Source organism: Argiope bruennichi, chromosome 9 (assembly GCF_947563725.1).
Source record: "Argiope bruennichi chromosome 9, qqArgBrue1.1, whole genome shotgun sequence".
Lineage (NCBI taxonomy): Eukaryota > Metazoa > Arthropoda > Arachnida > Araneae > Araneidae > Argiope > Argiope bruennichi.
Window position 1 is genome coordinate 7023568 of NC_079159.1, and position 24648 is coordinate 7048215.

The 24648-nt window shown below is 30.6% G+C and overlaps 1 protein-coding gene across 10 annotated transcripts in view; it reads left to right on the forward strand.

The window, feature by feature from the left end:
• Positions 1-24648, forward strand: part of LOC129983872 (ras GTPase-activating protein nGAP-like) — a 425698-nt gene that overhangs the window by 309014 nt on the left and 92036 nt on the right. Inside the window, exon 1 of one of the 10 annotated variants that reach the window (XM_056093545.1) lies at positions 6804-7450. The exons of 7 other annotated variants lie outside the window; for them this stretch is intronic. In XM_056093545.1, coding sequence (XP_055949520.1) covers positions 7294-7450 — 157 coding nt within the window. In that variant the 5' untranslated portion in view covers positions 6804-7293. Of the gene's footprint in view, positions 1-6803; positions 7451-20484; positions 20992-22046; positions 22157-24648 lie in introns of those variants that run through there. 2 more of the 10 variants (XM_056093549.1, XM_056093548.1) reach the window with 2 other exon arrangements.

Genomic DNA, 24648 nt, shown 5'->3' on the forward strand with positions numbered 1-24648 from the left:
CGGGTATCTTTTTATTTTATTTTTTCATATTTAAATTCGACCTGAGTGTCATTTGATTACGGTCTCTGAGAGCTCAATTCTTTACTATTTTCTAGACGAACTGTGGTTTTTCTTGTGCATTTGTTGATGACTTTGAAAGAGAAAACTAACACATAATTAGCTTTAAGATTGGGAATGGCTTTTTATTATTTATATTTGATTGTAATTGTAGTTCTGAATTGAAATAAAATCCTTGTTGAGACATAGGCTCTCAATGGCTTGATGTTTCAGTCTGGACTTCCGAGTTGGATTCCAGGTTCAAAACGTGAATCCGCCGGAGAATTGCCATATAAGTGAGTCTCATGTACATTGAAACTGTCGATGACAAATGCTCATCTACTCTTGTAGTGTCGAACTTTGGAGATGACGATGCATCTGTATCAACTGACCACGATTCAAGATTGTAAGCCCCATTGACAAAATAATTTTCTTGTTATTTAAAATAAATATGACGGGACTAAGAGAAATAGAATTCCTTTAGGACTTCGTCGAACCAGTAAGTTTGAGACTGGCCATACGTAATATGATTGCATGAAATCAGATATGCGTTCGAGAAATGGGGGAAAAAACTAATAGCATCTATGAAACTACAGAGTTACGAAAGGTTATACACTCAATATAACCTTTCGTAACTCTGTAGTTTCATAGATGACAGAGTAGTTTCTTAATTCCAATTGAAATCAGTTTATATGGTAATTATTGTCGGCATTAGCCTTTTAAAAGTTAGCTCAAATTTCTAAATTTCTTTACATCTTTAAAAAGTGAGCTAATTGTTATAAATATTTAATTCAACAAGATGCAAGTTAACATTATATAGCATAATTTTCAGTTTAAGACATTACCAAAGTCATGAATTAGATGGAAAATAATTTGAGATTTCTAAGTCTCCACAAGTCTTTACTAAAGCATATTTTTTGTATTTTTTAAAAATTTTTTTGGTAATTTGAAAAACAAAAAGTTATGAAATGATTTTTATCAAATAATTCTGTACATAATGTAAAAATTATAAAATGGAGAAAAATTATAACTTTCTGTCTACCATCTTGGCCTTACATCGTCTTATATACTTGTTTCTAGCAAGCTTACATAGAAAAATTGCTGCCATCCAACAATTGCAGAACGAACTATAAAGGGACTTGGCGAATACACCTCAAAGCATTTGAAATGAATACAATAAAATGAGAAAATTAAGGGGATTTATAAGTCCCGTCTCTTAGAGAAGGGTTTAATGTATTAATTACTTTGTGTTATGTATTATTTGAAGACCTGTTTTGATGAAATTGGTGAAGATGTGATTAAAAAGAAAATGAAATATTGAGCCTCCTCTCTATATGTATTCAGCCAAATAAATCAACCTGCCAGTTCATTTCTTTTACTGGATACATCTGAAACAATGTTTCTATTTCAAGATCCGTTACTATCGACGAATTAAAAGTATGCATGGCAAGAGTATGCATTTGAATACCAATTGATTTTCTTAATGTAGTTTGGATTTTTATTTTTCGTCGTTATGACCAGTACATGGAAAATACCGGCATCATTTCGGTTTCTTCCTACAATTGATAACATTCTGCATTTGTGTCTTTTTAATTGAAATTTTGATACATATTATTAATTCTTCTTATAATAGTTATTAAAGTTGTTAATACATTTCTTGAGATGTAATGCATAAATTTCGTCTCGAATATGTTGCCAATTGCATAATTTCATAGCCCAAAGGTCTTCCCAGAATTCTCGAATCCCTCTTGTAATCTTGTTTGTAGTGAGTTTGCCCTCTGTTCTTTCGGTAGATTTCATGTTTTAAGAGAGTATTTAACGACAGAAACGAAAGTGGAAGAGTAATTACGTGAGGCATTGCAACAAACCCTTTCTTGCATGTGCGTGGAACAAAAGCATTGCGTTCGGTCTGTTGTCTGTCATTAGCGAAACGAATGCAAGGCAGTTAACGGTCAAGAAAAGGTGACCTTTAAGCGTCTCCTTGCGATCATTATTTGCATTTTTTTCTCCACTTTTTTTTCTTTTTCTTTGAAGTGCATGTTGGGGCCGTTAGAGCTCGTAGGGGTTGACGCGAGACCAACCGTGAACGCCTTTTCCTGCGTAGGTTGACAAGTGGCTGGGAGGGAGAGAGAAAAAAAAAAAAAAAACTGTTTTTCTTTTCTCGCTTATTATTTTTGAAACGCGAATGCGTACCTTTCCTTGTTTTTATTTTGCTGGAATAAACTTTCTAAACAATGTTTAACACGTATTTTCCCTCCTTGTCTCTTCATGATTGAGCGACTAGACTTTTTCAATTTCTGGAAAGCGTAGGTGGTGCCCTCTGTCTGTATTGAATTTAACTTGTTTATGCTGTTAAGATTGATAAACTAATTGGTAGTATGAAAAAGGAAATGAATGAGGTGTTTTGTATTTATTTTATTTATTGATGACCCTTGCATTTAATTTGCTTCTTACATCAAATACAAATGCGGGTTTTTTTTGGTAACAAATAAGAACATAAATTTAAATCTGTTATTTTAACCTTTGTATTCTCTTCTAAAATTTGTTAACTTCGTTTCAACTTGACACTTGCCTATGCGCTCTTTCTTCTCTTTGTTTTTAACTGTGAACATTATAATCACTTCAGACAAAGAGCTACCCTGATACTGCTCATATTACAAACCTCCTGGATATTTGAGAATGAAAAAAAAAAAATCACTTAAAATATGATAGTATTTTAATTTATTGGTTTAATGTGCGATTTTAGTGTCAATAATCATTTGAAATTATTGGTATAATGTCTGACATGTATGAGATAAAAAAAAAGCATGCATTGTGATCCAAAGTTTTAGCCCTTTACCGAAAATACTATGAATACTTCCCCTCATAAAATCTATATTTATTCACTCCCCCGCTCCTCGAAATGGCTCGTTTTGAGGTGCACCCCAATGAACCGGTTTCGCTTATAACCGAATGATAGGAGCGGTCATCTGAGGTACCTATGAACCATGTGTACTCGTATTAGTTCCAAAGTCTGTGGCACTTCAAGCAACGGACATCTTTATTACCATTAGACCTTTTTTTATGAGATTTTTGATGGCTTATACGATTTCAACCCTCATTATTGTTTTCACATAAAATAAGGAAAACCTAAGCAATGTTTTAGCAATGCAGCTACTAATATTTTTTCATGCAGTTATGCACTTGTATATTAAGTTGGATAATATTGTATTTTTCATTTGAAAGCTAAGGCACTTGGTGCATTCAAATTTTTTCCTCTAGTGTTTATGTTTTCCATGTAAACCATGTCATTTCGAAATCTTACAGAATTAAATAAACACAAAATAAATTTTTCGTGAATGATTTTCATGCAAGATTTTTGAAATAGAAAAGTAATTTCAAGTTTAATTTTGAGGGGGAGGGGATATTTTTTTTTATTGTCCTTTTACCAATTTGTTCAGCCTTAGAATGGGTTAAAGCAATTTAGATTTCAGATTGCCTTTTACTGATTTCTTGCAGCTGTTGTTTAAATCTATCTAAGCGTTTATTCGATGGTTTGCATTGAAACAACCCAATTTCCATCATTTCATGCCGGTTGGTTAGGCTGCTGTTTGAGATGCAGACGTGATAACAATTGGCGTTGGCCTTTGATGTCCGTTTTTATACTTTTTGATGCATACAGTCTTCAAGGTCTTAGGGATGTTTAACCTGTCTTTTCTACATTATCACAAGTTCCTAATACGGGTAGATTCTCATGTCGAGTACTCAGATCGGTGCCATGATGTGTTGTAATAAATACTAATGGTTATTTTATGAAAAGTAATGGTAAAGTAGGCGATTTTGAAGGGTATAAAAAATTAGTTTTCATTTTTATAAATAACAAAACATTCTTAATATTTCTTCAAAATGATAAGAAAATGACTTTTTATGCATCCATCTCAAAGCTTTTTTTTGTTCATATCTGTTTTAAGAAAAATATCAATGCAAATTAGAAACGAATCCATGACTCTTATTGAGGGAATGAATAGGAATAGGAAAAAGTGAATGAATAGGAATATTTTTTTATACATTTATTTTATTTTTCTCAATTCTAAGAATAATAAGCTGTTAATAATAATCAAAAAAGTCTTCTACAATTCTCTTGCTCCCCAATGAAAAATTTTTACTTTTCAGAGAACGAAATAAACACAAAAACATGTTTAAGTGCGAAAAAACGGATGCACTTTACAATTAAAATTGTATATTACAAACTAAAACCTGTTTTCCGTTCAAATTGTTAAATACGTTTCTATTGATTGCTGTTACATTACAGAATCTGTTCAGATGATGCTGATAGTGAAAGCATACATTTACCGCATGCTATTAAGGACGTCTAGGATATCTTTTGATAAATAGCGAAATGGTAGTGGAATATTAAATCAATAATAGTTAGTTCATTTACCCCTCTGATATAATATTAGGTTTCCCTAGGACAATGCAATTGTTTGAAATATAACACTTTCGATGCCAGAGTAGATTTACATTATTTTATTTGAAGACGTCTAAATTTTTCATAATAAATATTTCTTTAAAAAGTCACAGCATTTTGTGGTGTGTTGGTAATTAGGAGATCGCCGTTTAGCTACGAATGAGTTCATTATGAGGTCTAGAAATCTGTTGTAAAAACTTCTTTGTTGCATTTTATTTACATTTTTTTATAATTGTGATTCAGAGTTAATAGGATGGAATCAACAAGTGTAGGACATGATTATTTTTTAATTTATAAATCTAATTCAAAAAATACACTGTATATAGGCCATCGCTAGTATGGTTTTTCTAAAATTAATTAATAAATATGTAAGTTGATTCATATGTTTTGGTATTGCGGTCATTTTTATCTTTCATTTGTGAATCGTTATATTTCACTCTTTTTGTTATTTCAAACTTTTTACCATGGCAACAATATTGCAGCTTTTATACGATTATGGCTCCTTCTGTTGCCTCAAAATGGGACGTTAATTTAATTTTAAACTTGGGATCCAGATCTAAAATGTGCTCTTATTGACAAGTATTGGATTCGCAAAATTTCTTACAGAATTTCATATTTACTGGTAAAAATGGTTTAAAAAATCATCTTGAATAAAAAAATTGCGCTAAAATTTATGAAATAATTATTTTTAATTGAATTTGCATTTAGTTAGGGTACAGGTCCCAAGGAAGGAAGAGGGAGGGGTTCACCTCGTATTGGAGGTTGTGAAGCTTCCAGCATGATGGTTCTCGAGACCATGGTAGATGCACAAAAAGATGGAGGTCTGACTCCTCCCATCGATGACGGGACTTACTTCCCAATGGAAGGGTTGTACCGTGGCCGGTGATGACTCTTAGGACTCAATCACAGTTCCCGCCAGTGTTGCTGTTGCTGTGGTTCGGTCATTCAGATTTTTCCGTGTGCCTTCTGACAGGTCTTAGAAGCAAGTTTTAGGTAAGGATACAGAAAAGTTTCTTTGACACTTTGAAGCCGTAGGTAAATTATAATGATTAAAATAAGGCAACAAAAGCTCTTCATTTTTAAAGTTGGAGGGAAGTAGTATAGCGGATTGGGGAAAAGAAGGATGTATAGAAGCCATTCTGAAATCCATCGAAATGGCTACAATTCCATTTTAAAGTCAAATATGATGAAGAATCGGAAAGTCACCTTCTAGCTATTAACATATTGAGCCGTTGTTAGCAATCGAGGGCGAAAAGAGTATTATATTTATTGCTGTTTATTCTTCCTATGCTAGTTTTTGGGGACTCCTCCGACCATGATAAAAAGCACTTGAAGAAACTCTGATCTAACAAAACCATAGCGTTCCTTGATGAGTTTAATCAGTTGGCCATTTACATACTGAGTTAAGACAAAGGTTTTTCCTGCAAGTTGATGTCAAGTCTTAAAGAAAAAAGGTCACTTTTTTTTATCTGTCTCCTTGTCATCGATCGGAGAATTACGGGCCATTTTCTAATTCGGCGTGTAATCTCGTCACCGTCCATAAACGCGATCCGGCACATCCGGGAAGGACCCATTCTCCGTTCTGCGTATCTGCATTGTTTATTCGGAGGAAATTAATGTAGCAGAAAAAGCGGAAATTTGCACCACACGCTCGGATGTGTTGACGCGAGTGCGTCATTACGGCTTCCTCCCTCCGTATAGGTCCTTAGGGTGTCGTCTCACTTAGGAGTACTGTTTTGTTTCGAAAGGGACACCTACCTGTTGCTGTCAGAAAAGGTGTATTATATCTTCAGGTGGGATGCGCACGAAACTCATCCGACCTTTCTGTCTATAGCAGTCTCGGTTCTGGCTGAACTGCGAGAAGAACCTTTGTGCAGTGCTTTGTGAAGTTGAGAAATATTGCTCCTTTCTAACGGATAACTTCATTGTACGTGTACATGGAAAAAGTTCGAAAATGGAGTTCATTATCTGCGAATTCTTGAACGGCGTAAGTGGAAAATTGAAACTGTTCTTCTGGATTTAACCTACCACCGCCTAGTTGTGTTCAGATGTAGGCGTTAGCACTTTGATGGATGCTATATATGGCTTAAGTGACGTTGGAATCAATTATCGTCATTTTTTTTTTCGCTTACTCAACTACCAAAAAGTTGTGATCGTTTGACAAATGTGTTTTGGGTCTCAAAGATTCCTTTGGTTCGGTGTATGTGCATTTCAGTTAAAGAAACTGTTAACTTTTACGAAGTTCGTGAATTGTGAATTGTGTGAGGATATAAATAACTTCTTGCATTGTTCGACGTGATTTTTTTTTATCTGTGTTGTGAACATCATTTGCGTTCATTCATTATTTTCAACTTTAAGATTCGCATCTCCTGAAGTGAATAAATGTGTTATCTTACGGATATTTTGAATGATCGATCGCGAATTTTTATAATATTCTTGCCATTATTTTTAAGCAGAATCTAAATTCTTCATCTAGATACAGTTCTTTCTAGAAATCGCTTCAAATATTTTGCAACGTTTTTAAAGATAGTTGAGGATTATAAAACTCCTAAATACAACTCTTCTGTGATGCACGGAGCGCAGTGACGTTATCTGTCAGAAGATATAGTTGTCACCATCGCAGAATAATTCATTTTGGAAACTTCTCCTGACAGTTTCGGCAATTCTCCGATTACATTGGAATTGATGATCTGGTTGTCCGCTGTCGGGTCTGTGCTGTGATACGTTTGTTGACGTGAAATTTTCCATCTGGCCAATCTCTCTTTCTTTTTTTTTTTTTTTCACGAAGCATCAGTTTCTATGGTGACAACATGACGTCGTTGTCTTTGCCTCAAAGATACCGGCACTCCCACCAGCCACAGTATCTCCATCCCATTTACCACCCACAAATACGACATAGAAAGGGTCGCACCTGGGATCTGAGGTATAGGGCATGCGGGTCCATGTGGGCATCCGAATCGGCTCTGAGTAAGTTTACTGGTTTTTAGTTGGTTTAACTTTTTTACGTATTTATATGTGGGTTCCTCTACTCGCGGTCTCATTTCAACACCAAAATGTATTCCGCGATGTAAACGAAACATTATTTATTCCCCGATCCTCAATGTAATAGAAGCTGGAAAATGAAATACTGATTGTTTTTAAAAAGAACTTAATGAAATAAGCTTATTTGTATATTTTATCTAAGTGTTTTCAATAGTGTTTGTTCTATTGATATTCTGTGATAATTTAAATCCTGGTATTTGTCTTACTATCTACACCGCTTGTAAAACACCTGATATCCTCTCGATAAGGTGAAATAACTGACGTGAATTGAATAAACAATATTTAAATGACTTAAATTTAAATTGCAGTTTGCATGATAATATGCATAGTATTCACTTTTCTGTTGACTTAAAAAAAAATTATAAACATCATACCTGCGGATAAAGTATTTGCATTTTTTTAAAAAGTCAACTGAAAAGTAAACATAAATTTTTATTTTTCTGCGAAGGCAAGAATGTAAGTGTAAAAAGAAATTAAAAAATATATTATTTTCTATTTATTTTTTTCATTTAGATAATTTAATGCAGAATAAAGGTCAAGTAAAAACATATGTCTTTTCAATTTATCTGAATCTTTGAATGTTGGTTTGGAATTGTATTATTTATTTTTTAAGTAGTTGCCTTAGTAAACTATTATATCCATGATCTTTATTAAACGCATTTATTTTCAAGATTAAAAAAAATCAGATTTTTTGTCTTAATATTTTGTAATAAAAATAAAATAAAATAAAGTTTTAAAAAAATCTTTTTACTATTATTTTGTCTCATGTATTTTATGCATCTCATAAAATGAATCATCCACATTTATGAAATGAAAGATCCACATTTATAATTTTATTTTTTCACGCTGTTTATTTGATATATATTATATTAAAGAAATAAGAATTAAGAATTATTATAAGAAATAAGAATTATCAGATTTCCACGAACGCAAAAATTCTATATCTGATACCACTTGGAGTTGATTTGCATGCTACACAATTGAGTTGTTTAGATTTTTTTTTCTTTTAAGATTTTGATTATCAAAGCATTTGCATTGTTATTCATTTTGAATCGAAATAACAATGTGCAAAAAAAGATGCAATTATCAGCTTAAATATAAAGTGGCGATAATTTATATAGTAATTAATATGCGACTGAATGTTTGAGGAATGTGTTTGATTGATAATTATTTAGTTTCGTTTAAAATTAATATTATGTAATATACAAAGTAGTATATATAGTAATATATAGTAACTAATATAATGTACAAAAACATTAATTTCTCTTTCTTTTTCTTTTAGGTAAGTGCACTTTGTCATCAATTGCTTTCATTTTCATTTTGATGCAGATAAAGTAAGATGAGCTATTTACTACATCTATCCAATCAATGTTGTTATAAATGCTGTTTGTCAACATGACAAAATTTAATTCATTAAAGAGTTAATGTATGTTATTAAAAATTCGTTAAAGAGTTCAATTTATGCATTTCAGTTATTTTCAGTTCTCCATTTTGTGCTTTAAAAAACACCTGTGATATCTCTAAATTGCTGTTTTGAAGGGGAAAAAATTGTAATAAGATCCTTAGGAAATCTTTTTAATTTGAAGTATTATTCGTATGGTTATTTAGTCTGTTAGATTGGAAAATTGTTTATAAAATGACACATAATAATCTCTTATTTTTAATGACACCATCATTTAAATGACACTGCCTAGCGACAGATATCTCTACTCTTCGTCGTTTCCTGACGGAAATACGCCAAACGATGTTTTGTTGTTTGTGGTTGTTGCTAGAGGCCGAGTGAATGTCTTCTTTTACATTTCAGGCACCATTGCATAATTGGTTTTCTCCGAATAACATTACTCATGCAAAGATAACATAATGAAGAAAAGAATCTTGCATGATGCATTTTCTTTCCCTTTTCTTGCTAGTACTGACAAATTTCCTATTTAATAATATCGGTCCAAAGAAAAATTTTGCATAAACTTAGCGAAACAGTTGCATTTTTATTCATCATATATAAAGCTAATGTACGTGGCACAGAAATCGTTCTTATTACTTCAGTATTTATTGTCGAATGACAGTAGTCAAATGTAAATAAAAATTGCTGTAAGAACATTTCAATTACTTCGGTAGATGTTTTTACTGATTGCTCTTGATTAGCTCTTTAATGCAACTGCAAAATGTCATTAGAAATGCTTGAAAGAAGACTCGCCATTTCACCGACACTTTGATAGAATAAAAGGACAAAAACATGTAAGAGAAATCAAGATAGTAAAAATAAATTCGAATAAAAGATTGAAACTCCAAAAAATAGGCTTAACGTTTCCGACTAAGTAATCGCTGACTTACCTATGAAAATTGTTGTTCATATCTTCCTAAACTATTGTCTCACAAAAATGATTTTTACATTATCTTAAAATTCAAAAAATTACATATTTAATAACATTAATTACCAATCCTTCTTTGTTCTTAAAGATTTCTTTCAAATTTAATTTGACGCACAACCTGTAACAATGTTTTTATTAATGTTATCTATCAAGACATGCAATCGTGTGCTTTTACCAATATTAGAAATCTTTGGCAGCTCATTAGTTTTTTTAAAGAAATTGTGAAACAGAAATGAATAAAACAGGAAATTGCATATTGTAGATTTAGATTATGATGTGTTCAGTGTTTAGAAAGCTTCCTGTATTATTTAAGCTTATTTAATGTGACTTTAAAAAAAATTAAATAATAATATTTCATATTTCTTGAGATAAGGAATCCTTGTTGAAAGTATGACAGCAATTCGCTTTGTATTGCTTTGCAAATCTCTGTAGACGGTGACAATCCAGTAAACGACAAAATCACAACTGAATGACATTTTACTACACATCCTGAGATTTTAAAGACTTTTGTGAGACAAAAGTTTAATATTAATGTTCTACGATGAAGAGTATTGATTTCTGGTGTTGAAAACTAAATTCCATGCCTATTAAATCCGTTTTAAATACTTGAACTGTCATAATACGGACTGTTTAACTTGGAATAACGATACACTCCGTAATTTTCACCCTACTGTTAATTTGAGCAGCCATTGATTATAGTAAGTAGTAATAGGCCAACATCCAGTGGCCGAATAGAAACTATCAGCTATTTAAGGTGGCTAGGCGGAGAGGAAGCCTTAAACAGGTTGATTAGAATTTTTTTTTTTTTTTAGTTACCAATTAAGTAAGTTTGTAAGAAAAAATCCGTAAATAATAAAATATTTAGATATTAAGCTTCATCAAATATAGTATATAATTTGCCAGATTCTTGAACTTTCATTACATTTGCTTAATTTAATAGAATATTTATAAAATGAAAATGTACAACCATGATTGCTGGGGATATGGATGAATAAATGAGTACATTTTCGCAGTTAATGAAATAGAAAAAAAAATTAACCTAAATAAATCATTAGGATGTTAAAAATGCGTTGAAATGACAAACTAAATTGACGTTTATTAAAAAAGGGGTATAATGCACTGATTAGGGCAGCAAAATACCAAAGTCCTGTCCTCACAATATCAATTTGTTTTCATTTACTATTTTCTAAAAAAAACGAACAAATTTGGAACTATTCTTTATAAAACAGGTGCTTAAAAGATTGATAGTTTTATGTATTTCTTTTTGTCAGACGATTGTCAACTCTTTTGCATTGTATACTTTCGTATTTCACGTAACATGTTTTTTGGAAATGCGAAAGTCTTTATTAAAGAGGCGGAAACGGAAGTTCTGTGGAAGTATCGGCCTTTCTTATCACCCCTTTGCGTCTTCATGTTTCTTCTGCTCATAGATGGGAGATATTTAAAATATGGGTCGCTTAGAAGAATTTTGCGGTCACCAAAAACCTTGTCAGCTTTCCTTGAAATTTTGTCATAGCCGTTGCAGTCGGTTTAGTAAAAAGAGTCGAATAATTATCGGAAATCCAATCTTATAACTATGAAAATTATTATTATTATTGACATTTCAATAAAAAATATCACTAAATGGGGAGATAACAATAAAGCTTATATCTTAAATGTAGCTGTAATGTACGTTAACAATTTGTCATTAACATGCTACATTAATATGCATTTTTCTTGCTGAGTAGTCAGTCTATATATGTATATAGTCGGGTTCATCGCCTCCTATTCATTTTCGCTCGCCAATCTGGATGTGATCTTCGTATCATGCATGTCCTCAGATTAGTGGGATTTTCTGAAGGATTGATTCCCTCCCACATATAAATATTGAATCAGTTTTTCACACTTTGCAGCCAATATAACAACTTCACGATCACTTTTTCTTTTCAAATTGGTATATTCTGGCTCGGTCTTTCTTCGCATTTTTTTAAAAATCTGATATCGCTGTATGCCCCATTACTATTTAAAAAAACAACAACAACAAAAAAAAAACAATGCAGGGTTAACACATGTATCAATTAGGCAAATAAACCAGAAAGTCATTCATTAGTATTACCCTAAACGATGTATCTAAAAATAGAATTAACAAATAATATTATTTTAAACTCATTTGCTGTTAATTTGTTGCTAATTAGGACGTTACTTTTTCTTTTTGTCCCCATTTCACCATCAAGTGCAATATAAATACTTACTATGACGTAATAATAATTTTCATTAGATATTTCAAACAATACTGGCAAAACGAACTTTAGATATCATTGATCAGGCGACTCGTTTTCTGCCAATTATAAAGCGAATAAAACGCAATATTTTCATTAAAAAAAATTTGTATAATAGAGAGAAATTTATTTCTTTGAAAGTTATTTTATATGCCATTAAATGGTAATAAATTGTCATTTTAAAGTACGCTGTACTATTTTACAAAGAATTTTTTTCTTCTTTGTTCTTCCTAATAATTTTATTCAATAGTTCATACCAACTATTCAGTCAAAATGTAATTCTTTATGACGAAATAAATAAATTAATATGCAAATTTTATAATTAGGTATTCTCACTTGATTTTGATATGTTATTTCAATCGTTGCAAAGTATATCACATTTTATTTATAATTTCCCATCTCTGAAGTTTTTTTTTTTGGCTGAAATTGTTATTTCCTATTAACTCTTACATCATTATTTGCTGTTATTTTAATGTATTTTTCAAGTTTCTATTCTGTATTTGCATATATATATAATATCTCTTAATCTAATTTAAATCTTAATGGATTTCCAAATTTTTATCTTAATTTAACTTCTTTCTAAAATGGTCTTTTTCCTGATCCAATTCCTCCTTTTTATTTAATTAATGCTCCCCGTGCCCTATAAAAATGTTTACTTTTTCAAATTCACACGCTAAAAGTTACGGGATAAGAATTCTTAATGTTTACCACATTCTTTTAAAGGTACCTAAAATTCCCTTGCCTAAGTCGACACATGTCAGAAAAAAAAATCCCTATCAGAATCTCATAGTATAAAATCACTGAGGGAAATTTCGATCTCTTTTGCTTTTGTGTCGCGATGTAGACTGACGTATTTTTTACCACTTATTCTTTGAACATAATTTGCCAACCGGGATGGAATAAAACAAGTTAAAAAATTAAAAACTGTCTTCTCTTCGGCCATGCGTCTGTTATATATATATATTACATCGCTACACTTATTCGTAAAATTATTTTTTAAAAAAACTATGAAGCATTATCATAACAGATCATAATTGCTTTTTTATAACTGTTTGAAAATTATTAATATTTTAGATCTGTTGGATATTATATGTAATACTGTAGCAGCTTTGATTCCAGATTAGTATCGAAGAATTGGAAAAAAAAAATTTTTTTTCTCTTAATATTCTTGTTTTAAAATTCATTCATAATTAATTTTCTTTGCATTTCCGGGACAATTACAAGACATGCAGATCCAAGAACACCTAATTGTTCATTTTTAATTCAGCAAAACGGCCTCCTATAGTACATCTTCTTGATCATTGATAGCATAAATCGGCCCTAATATTCCCTTCAATTTCCTTCTGCAAATCACCCCTTTCGGCGTCTGACAATTATTCGCCTTCTGTTTGCATTGATACCCCGAGGTTTATAGGGCCTTCATCTTTTTCTTAATTCCCGTCTATTTATTGAGTTTGCATTCCCCGCTCCCTGTTGTGCCATCGGTGGGGAACTCCCGGCAGTTTACGAGTCCTTCCGACGGATGCGACTCACTTGGCCTAATTGGATCGTTAGAAAGAGTTTGAAAAGTTCATCGAGGCCCCATGCATAAAACATGGAACCCTGTTTTCTTAAGACGGCCACCCCACTGAGAGCTTCCCGTATCATTCCGAGTAATTCGTTCATTTATGTTTTTGAAGCAATTTGCTTTTGATAAATAAGAGCTAAGAAGCTCATTTAAAGGGAATTCAGTCCTTGCGGCTTTGTGCTTTCTGTTTACCTCGTGAAGATGAGTAGGTAATCTTTTTTACACGTGCTTGCAGGGTCCGTCATCTGGAGGGTGCAGCGGATGCAATGCAGCGGGGCCCCGGAATTGAGAGGGCCCCCAACATGATGAACTAAAATAAATTTCTGAATAATATTAGCGATATGGAAAGAAGAGAGGAAGGAATTTAACTGGAACAACCGACGGGTTTGGAAATATACGAAGCTAACAGATGTATTACAGTCTGGTGCAAGAGTGCAATATGTTATAAACATAAAGTAAATAGATTTACGATCGTTTACCTCATCTTTTAGATTAGATTGCATCTAGTATTTTGATAATTCATACCATGAAACACTTAATATTGTTAGATTTAATCATGTCCATGGCAAGGAAATCTCCCTCTGGGTGTTAAGAACGAAGATTAGCAGAAAAGGGAAAAAGAATAAAAATTGAATTTCAAGAAGTCACAAGTAGATCTGTTTTCATGTGTATGAAGTAATTCTGGTAGTGATATTGCTTCGATTTCAGAAGTTACAATTCAAGTTCCAACTGGGGAAGAAAGTTCCACGCAAACTGCACAATCTTGCAATGAAAACGTAGAAACACGGTTAAATGCACTTGCAATACTAAGCATCGAAAAAAAATTTTTTTTGAAGTAATTAAGAGCAAAAACAAAATTACGTTATAAATAAACAGTTAGTAATAATATTCTGTTTATACATATTACTTTGCAAAAAATTTAGGGCCCCAAATGATTTCTTGCACCCAATCAATTTTATAAAGAAGTTCTGGGTTCTGCGTGTTTGTCTACAATTTGTCTTAAAAAATTACTCCCGAAATTTTTTTGGGATATATTTTGGAATAAAAATGAGTTTAAATTTACCACACGTTTTTATTCAAATTTTTTTCATGTTTGCAAAGATGGAATTTTTTAATTGAATTTCACTCGCTTTTTGATGTATTAAAATGCTGAAATTTTCAATGTTTCTGTATTTCGTATAAAAATGATATATTTCATATTTTTTCAGAACTGAGTTATTAGTTAAGTAAATTTTAATTCAGCTTTCAAATATATAATCTGGTATTTAATTAAAAAATGATTAAAAGATTCATTAACTATGCATTATAACTGAAAATAATAACAAAAAAACTCATGCCATAATATATATATAGCCAAAGCGAGAAATCTTTTTATTAAAAATTAAGATTTTAGCCAAATTTACTTTTATTTATATTATGTGTGTATGTAGGTTCCACATCTTTTGAAGAACTGGGCTAAATTCAACCATATTTTACACATTTATTATATATATAATATATGAGAAAGAATGTTGCCAACTCTTTAAGGTACAAAAATTAATTAAACATTCAATTAATTAAAAAGAATTTTTACGCTTTGAACGACTCTACCATGTGTAAAAAAAAAAAAAAAAAAAAAAAAAATTAATGGTTTTTTTGGCAATGCTTTTATTAGTCTTAAAGTAGTTATCAACCTTCTTAAGAATTTTATAATATAATACAGAAATTATGAAAGAAACGCGTTAGCATTTCGATTAATTTTGTAATAAAAATATAGTTAAATTAAAAAAAAAAAAAAAAAAAAAAAAAACTTTCTAAGTGAGCACCTACATGAGAAAATTGGTAGCTAAGTTCAACGATTTGCACTGTACAATGTAGTCAATGATTTTTTTTTTATAGACACGATATGATATGTCCCTCAATTTACAAATGATCTCTAAACTAGTAACATTACCATGTAAAGAAAATTGTAAGGAAATTCATAAGATTTTGAAACATTATTTTCTGCCTTTATCGATTCACTGAAGACATACATTATAGGAAAAAGTAGTCATATAATTTATAATTTTTCTCTTGAAATCTGTATTGGTGTCTACAATTATGCCTGTTAAATATGACGAATTGCTTCTCACGTTCCGTTGATGGACAGATGTGTGACTCGCTATCCGGTTTGAGTGCAGATTTTAACGCTTGACTGATTGATGAAGGGTGGGGTTTTCTCAAGACTCGTCCTGGGAGCGTCTGGATAGGATCTTTCCTTTTAATATTTGAAGGCTATTACCCTCTTTCTTTCTGAAAAGTCACTTATGGTTCTATTTCCGGTGGGATGGGAGTATAGAAATTGTATTTTATAAGTGAACAGCAGTCAAATCTTAATAATTCATTTCTTCGGAACAATTGAAATTTTATAAAAATTCTTTAAGGAATACTCACTAAAAATTTAATATAAGAAATTAGAAGCTTCCTTTAAAAACACCCCTTCGAAATTTTCACACATTTAGTTTTAATTAAAAAAATATTGTGTTTTTGACTTTAAGTCAATGATAGTTAATAATTCGTTTTAATAGTATGACTTCCCGCTATTTAATTCGAAAGACAACGCAGTGGAATTTGGCTTATCAAACATTTGAAATTCGAATTTTTCTATTTTTTTTTATCAATGTTACATTAAAGTACTATCTATAATTCAAATATATTTTAATTAATTGAAATTTTTATGGTAAAATCGTTTAAACATTTTCTGTTGAAACTATTATCATTTAACGTATTAAAATTACGTACTGTTTATTTAGTATTGCTTTTTATTAAAGTATAAATATTAAAAATGAATCTTCATCGACATTTTTAGTTCAAAGTAATATTCTTAATTCTGTAATGTCTTTGTTTCTATCTTGCAAGTAACAAATAAAAATATTTTATGAATACATTACATATTTGCTTGATCCTTTTGTTATATAGAAGGGATGAATGCCAATAATACCGCTGGTGTGGTGTGGAAGTTTGGAGCCGGGGTGCCAGCTCAGGTGTCGTTCTCGTCATCTAAACAGGGTTCAAAATGACGAGGCCGTCCTAACCCTAGCCCTAGTGTTGCTTTAAAACGGGACGTTAATATAACTAAACTAAACTAACCAATGCGAATAATCTATACGCGTTAACTCCTTATTTAACAAATGAAAGCCCTTTGTCATCTATCACCTTGATATTCCACATTCCTTCGTCGCATCTCAGGCCCGATGAAGCCATTCAAGGCCCTTATGCAGTGCGTCTCATGGGACCCCTTTTTTCCCTCTCCTTAATTTCCTACACGAGACATTTTTAAAAAATTAGTTTTAATTTTCTATACAAGCACTTTCATGCAGCAACTTCTAATAAGCTGACAAAACATTTGGTTACGGTTCTCTCACAAAAATGCCGGATTCAGTATTTAACACACACGCATACTAAGTACCTGAAATTCAATTTAAAAAAAAAAAGAACCTTTTTAAATAATAATTACTAATACTAAAATAATATTAATACTAATAATAATAAATTTCTAAATACTACTATTAATAATTAATACTTAATACTGCTAATAATAATAACTAAATACTACATTCTAAAAACTAAATACTGTAATGCTTTACTTTTAAATTCTAAAATTAGATATCTTTTAGAGTGTTTTTAAATAAGGTGGCTAAAAACTTATTAAGAACCTTTGAATAATATTCCAACATTTAAAAGATATTTGATTTTAATTTGAATCAGTTTGAGTGCAAGGCGCTTGTAAATTAAATGAAGTAGCATAAAATGAATGCAATAAATCACAAAAGAATGTATTGGAATTTCGGAGGCCCCAGGCAGTTGTGTTCTTCGCCTATTTCATAATCCTACCCTGATCTTATTCCTTCTATCTAAAATATATCCCCTAAATGCCTTTTTCTAAGTACTTGACAAAAGATTTAAAGTCAAGCTTTCACAAGCATAATACCGAGACTTCTCGGAGTAAAGTCCCTAAAACGTGCATCTGTGTGAGTTGTTTCGTTGCTTATCTCCTGTCTAAGCAGGCATATTATGAAGAGATTTAGAAATGCGCGATGCAAATTCTGCTGCAAGATTATTACTGGCGCATAAAGGTGTGATGCTCGCTGACTAATTAATGTTATCTTCAGAGGAAGTATCGCTGGGGTTTCCGAAGACGCATTATTGTTGCGCAGGTATCCGTAGTGCGCCGCGACGCGCATTCAAATCTCTTGTCTGAGTTAAATCCGCGTTATAATTAAGATGTCAAGTTCAGTCGCTAGAAGGCTCCTTTTATAATTAGCTATTTGTAAATATCGTGATTTCTCACACAAGGTGGTTGCTTATGAGCAAAAAAGCGCTTCCCCCCCCTCCCCTTAGTTTTTCATGCTTGCCATTGGGAGGCAAAAAAAAGAAAAAAAAAAGAAAAAAAAAAAAGCTAAATGTGTGTTAGAAAGAATTGACGAAAAATTGAACTAGAGTAGGTATTTGTATTCTTAGTCATTATAAATCTAGAACCCCTTTCCCTCTCTAGATTTAGAAAACCAAACATTCTTTTATTCATTTTAATTTTTGTATAAGTAGCTTTAAGTACATTTAAAACTTTTTAAAAACTGAATTAACAATGTGTAATTGCAGATCATGTATAAGAAGTTGGTTGTAATATAATACGTCCAAAAAAATCGTAACAGAATTATTAATTAAACTTTTTTTTTAAAGAATGCGAGCTGCACTAAATTAATTTTTTTTAAACAAAATAGTAAAAATAAAATAAATAAATAATATTTAATAATAGGATCGGATATATTTTGAAATAATAATAATCCATTGCTTTTTTTTTTAGAATTATGAAACAACATAATATAAATTTTTGTACATTGTTATTAATTAGGAATGTTACTTGAATAATGTTCCAAAATTAATTTAATTAATACTTAAGGTGGCAGTGTTTGAATGCATTACCTTTATAATTAAATGAAAACACAAAATTAAATGGCTTTCAAAATACCGCAGAAAAAATAATTAAAAAAAAAAAAATGCTGTACTTGTCTTTGGTTGAACATGCTCATCTAAATGGAAATTCATTTTCGATATGAATTAGATAATATTTGAAATCTTATCATGTGAGAAAAAAATGCTTATCACGAAGTTAAATTAGTTTAAATGTTCAAGAAAATGATTTACTTGCTGCTGAGGGCATTTAAAAATTCGAATTAAAAGCGGCTCATTTATTTTTAAATATGGTAATCTTTAAAGAGTTTTACAGATTAGGAAGATATTTTCTTAAAACAAATATTATAATGAAGACTTATAAAGCAACCATTTGACATTTATCGAATCGTTAGTAATTCGAATATTAATGGAATTATTTATTTTTGTTTGCTAATTCAGTTTGTTTCCATAGTACGTTGAATCTGATAATTCATGCGTCAAAACTATTAATTGAATGCAATTATGCTGTAAAACAACTCCAAATACACATTTTGTTATACAAAAGTTTCCTTCTATATGTACTTGCAGAAAATTAATTTGATACCATTTTGATATTTATTTTTGCATATTAGTAATTTGTACAACTGAAATTGTTTAATTTTGTATGTTAAATAGAAACTTTAATTTCGTTTTCAGTTGTGAACTCGAAATTAATAAAATTATTATACCCATACAAAGTCAAACAAATCCACACACAAGATTTTTATAGAATGTCATTTGAAGAAATTCTTTAATATTTATGAATTAATATGTAAGGAAATAATTTTTTAAAAAATACTTCTATTAATTAAATTTATCAAATAATTACATTAAATTAAATTATTTATTATTTTTCTTTAATTATAATGGATTTTTATATTTTTCTTTTCTAACGTTTATATTTGGATTCGCAGAATTTTTGTTTTCACTTTTTAAAATCTATGTATTATTTTTATTTATTTTGTAGTAAAGTTTAAGAAGTCTTAATATTCTAGCATTTCTTCACATAATTTATGCACTTTTTTATGCGAACGGAATCAAAGAATTGTTGCATCATTTACATAATTTACAATTATTGTGAAAAAAATGGATCAAATTTTCGGTATTTTTATTATTCTTGACCGTAATAATTTAATTTTTAAAATGCCTGAAGAAAGGGATTTAAAGTTTAAGTTTGTATTTAAAAAAAAAATTTCCAACCAGTGCTTGGGCATTTTTTTTCTTTTATTAGACATAAAGATAAAATTGTACTGAATAATATCTTGACGTAACTTTTACTTGTACGTATCCATACATTAAAATTTTATTTTAAAATCACAAGAAAAATAATAAATATTATAATTTTCTTCTGGCTTTTAAACTTGGGAAAAAATTTAAATAAATTTTGAATAAAAAAGAGATTTGTTTGAAGTTAGCTCATGATCCTTAAACTGTTCTAATAAAATTCAAATAAAAACAAAAACTTTGAAAATGGATGCAAATTTTAAATAATTATTACAAATTATTCAATAATTATTTAATTTGAAATTATAATTATGTTTCAGTTCTTCTTTTTCAAAAAAATTCTAACGAAGTATTAAATCTGTCGGGTTTTTTTAATGAATTTCCTATTGGTATTGTTTTTAACCTCTGGACATAACATTATTATTTTTTAAAATGTAAAGACTAAATACAATTGCAAGAATAATATTTACTCGGAAACTTTTATACTGCCAGTAGATGGCGCCATGGGATCATTAAATCAATGAATGCTTCTGCCGTTACGCCGAATATTTTCATCCAGTATCTGTCATCATTGCATGTTGTGGTTTTTTTGAGTCTTCTTAGTGAACATTTTTTAGCTCTCATGCAATCTGTATTTTTGTTCCGTGAGCTGCACCCAACTCCCTTATACAAAAATTGAAGCTTACAGAGCTCTGGAGAGTTAGTTGAGCATCGAAGTTTTTCATTGGTGGATTTCGGGCGACCCATTCAAACCTCTCCTCTCCTCCTTCCCCCCTCCTGAAGGAGGTACCCCAAATTCGGGTGCTCACCGCGTTCCACAGACTTTCGACAGCAACCCATATACCGACAGCTCCTGGCGATGTCAAACGATTGTTCGAAAACTTGGCACACGATTTTTTGTAGTGTTTGTTATTTGATAACATTGATTCATTAAAGTAGGGTGGCTTTGCAGAAAAGAATTCGTAAAACATTTAGTTAGTGTATATATTTTCTGAGAAAGTTTTCCTCCAAGACGTTGGATTATTATTTGTGTGTTTGTGTGCGTGTGAAATGGCATTTTCTTATCGGCTATAGCGATTATTTTATTCTCCTAAAGGGGTAAGTTATTCTTTTTAATATGGAATTCATATTTTTTAAAAATAAATTAGATTTATGAAAAAGTTCAAGGAAGTTTTGATTTTTCTTAATTGTTATATATTTCTTTATTATAATTAAAAGAAAGGGGGGGGGAGTCATCATGATGGAATATTTTTTTATTACAGCAATATATGTCTTAGTAATTAAAAGCGTTTTAAATTCAGAATGTGTTCTGCTGAATTTTATGGTACTGATATTTTATAGAATCTAAATATATCTTATTTTTTGATGTAGTTTAAATTATATGCATAATTGTTATCAATCAATAATTCTTTTTTTTCTTTTTGTATTCTTACAAAACTTTTTTTTTAAGAAAAAGATTTTTATTTTGGCAATCCGAATTCATTTTATTTAAAAAAAAATTGTCTTCTGCAAGAATGTTGATTAATCTTTGAAGCAGTACCATTGTTCAGCTGTTGTATATTTATTCAATGCATATTTTTTTATAGCATCGCATGAATGTATTCTTTTGGTGGGAAAAGCATTTTCGTCATAAAATATGCGAGGAGAGGAAATGCATTGCCCTTTTTTTTTCTCTAGCTATGTTCTATTAATGTACTTTTTTTTATTATTTATTTATTTATATAGCTATTTCGTCAAGTGTTTTTTTCCCTTTTATTTCCAAAAGACCTTTTTTACCCAATTTCTAAAAAGAATACTTCTTATTTTGTCCTTGGCTTCTTGCTCTGAGTTTTTGATAACCATTTCTCTGTATTTTTTTAATGAAGGAAATAATCAAATGTGAAAGGTTTGATTTTATTCATCATCTGATTTCAAAAATAGTTTGTAAGTTTACTTTTACAATAGATGTGTGTTATTTTAATGCAATATTGCTGATTTGAAGCTTTCAAACATTTTTCTAGCGATTATAGTTTTAGCTTTCATTGTTCTCGAAATCTTATCAGTTTATTTTTGATAAGATTTGTAGATATCGCTTTGCGGATATCGAGCGTCTGTTTATTCGTGTTCCAATTCTCGCGATTTGTCGTACGAAATGAAGTTCTTTTCCGCATTAATTATTTAATTAATTCAAAAATTCCATGCTGAAAGTTGAAATTTCTCACGAATTGCTAATTGTTCGCTAAGATGGATTTTGGCAAATCTCGATCATCAACAGATTTAACTGGTACGCTTTTTTTAAAAATATATCTTATTATCTCCAAGTTATTCTTAAACTTCTTACCTTAAAATATGTCTTTAATTGTCCAAATATGACCATATTTAACTTTTATGAAAATTGAATGAAAAATCAAGGATCAAATTTATAGTTTTTTTAAAAATATATTTTATGAATAATATTTACATTTAAAGTCGTTTGCTTTTTAATCTTGCCGAAGAAATGTGTCTTGATAGATACTTCAGTTTTCAAACTCAAAATTTTTAAAAATGTTTTATATTTTTATGTGTTATTTTTACGACTAATTCACGCCTATAGAAATATAATTTTTTTTTATCCCTATAGAAATTTTTAACCGACATATAGATGTCTTGTTTAAAACTTAAAAGCTGCAAGTCAAAAAACTGTGCAAAACGTTAATCTAGTGACATAAAAAAACATGTATGTTCATGCACATTTTTAAGATTTTGCATTCGATTTATTATTCTCGAGTTATTTAATTACTATGAAGTCGTTGTTACTCTTCTTTAATGTGATCGTCCCATATTTGAAACGAGCTTCCAGTGTACCTGATGTTTGGTCCCGAGTTGTTTACTGCATTCAAGTTTCCTATTTTTGATGGCGAAAACCGCATTTCCTGCGTATGCACCATTAAGCGAACACCTGGCTCTTCCCTTGTACACATCCACAGCCAGCCAGTCGGCCTTGCCCTAGGGGTGCAGATGGCCCTAGCAGACGATGTTAAAAGCCCAGCAGCTGTCGATACGCGTGGCATCTGACGCGTGCCGGATCCTGCCCCAGCATTGCACCTTCCCCCACCACGCAATGTTCAGATTCGTACGGTCACTGCAGACGATCCTCCCCTAGTCTTAAACCGATTGTTACGCCAGACGATCAGTGGTTAAGAACAAAAGGTAAAAATAAGCGATTACCGTGTGGCATCCGTGATTCTACTTCAAATCGGATGGATTATCATTTGGCTTGCGGAAAAGTCTTTGTTACGTAGACAATAAGAACTTTTTTTTGCCCCCCCCCCCTTCTTCTGTATACATAGGGAAGTTTCTTTTACGTGTGATTTTCTTTTGAGATTTGGCAATTGTGGCGGGTTTGAATTGCGCATAAAATAATAACAATCATCATATTAAGGTTGATTAATATAAAACGTATACCTCCTTTTTCATATATGTTATTTGATTTTTAAGGAAGGCACGCACTTGTTACCAGTCGACTCTTCACATGCTACAGACAATACTGTAGTTGGCCACGAATCTCAGATACATATTTTGACCTTAAATTATATAAATTTTAAAATGTAAATTGCTCAAAATTTATGAAATAATTTAAACTAGTTTTCGAAATAACGTATTCACAATAGTGTGCTCTCATCTGTATGCACTGTGCATTTAAATTAGGAAAAGAAAAATTCAAATATGATTATGAAATATAGAAATTGTTTGTATCTCATCAGAACACTTACTTTTCGTAATTTTATATCTAACTAGCCACCTCTGGCGACCAACCGGTTCGCCAATCTTAATGCTTGTTAAAATTTTAATAACTAAATATTTTATGTAATTTTTACTTTAATAGCTTCTTCATCAAAATATTTTAAAACTTCAAATTTTGATAGTCATATAATTCTCATAATATTATAAAGGCTTTTAGTTATAACGTAATATGTATTTCTCTAATTTTCTGTTAGCTCCCGTAGAATTTACGCTTTAAATTAAAGTGGAAAGGATTAATCTGCAATTAATATAATAATATTTTTTTACTGAAACAAAGCATTTTTTTATAATATAATTACTGAAAACAGAGTCACTGAGCTTTTAAATCGTAGGGACACAAAAGAATATCTTTCTTAATTTATGTAATATCTCAAGAATTTGTCAACAAAATTTTCTCAGATTCATCATGAGCAGATCGATTAATTAACAATGTTTGATTTTAAATGCATCAAACACTAAGAAAATAAACATAATTGTTTAAAATAATCGGTCGAAAACAGGTTTTAAAAAAAACTACTTAAAAAACTATAAGCATAGGCAAAAAAAATATATAACTAACATAAATACAATTTAATTACAAAAGAATACAATTAACCTAAAAATAATTTAAAACAAGTCCGCATCCGTTGAAAATAGTTGTCAACAATCAGAACACAATGCGCTTGCGTGAATTTTCAACGCCAGTTATGGTAACGAATTTGCATAAATTTTTCTACGCCAGTTGGGGTAATGCTATGCAGATTAGAAATTTTTAAATTCATTTATTCTGTTTTATTTTAATTCAAAAGTACTTCAGAATGAATCTGAAAGATCGATTAATTAACAATATTTAATTTTAAATGCATCAAACATTAAGAAAATAAACAAAATCGTTTGAAATAATCGGTCGAAAAATGTTAAGCCGAACCTTATTAGCGCGGGAAAAATAACTGAAGCCTTACTCATTTGGCGTGGGGAAATGAAGATTTTTTTTGGCAGGAAAGTTAGTTTTTA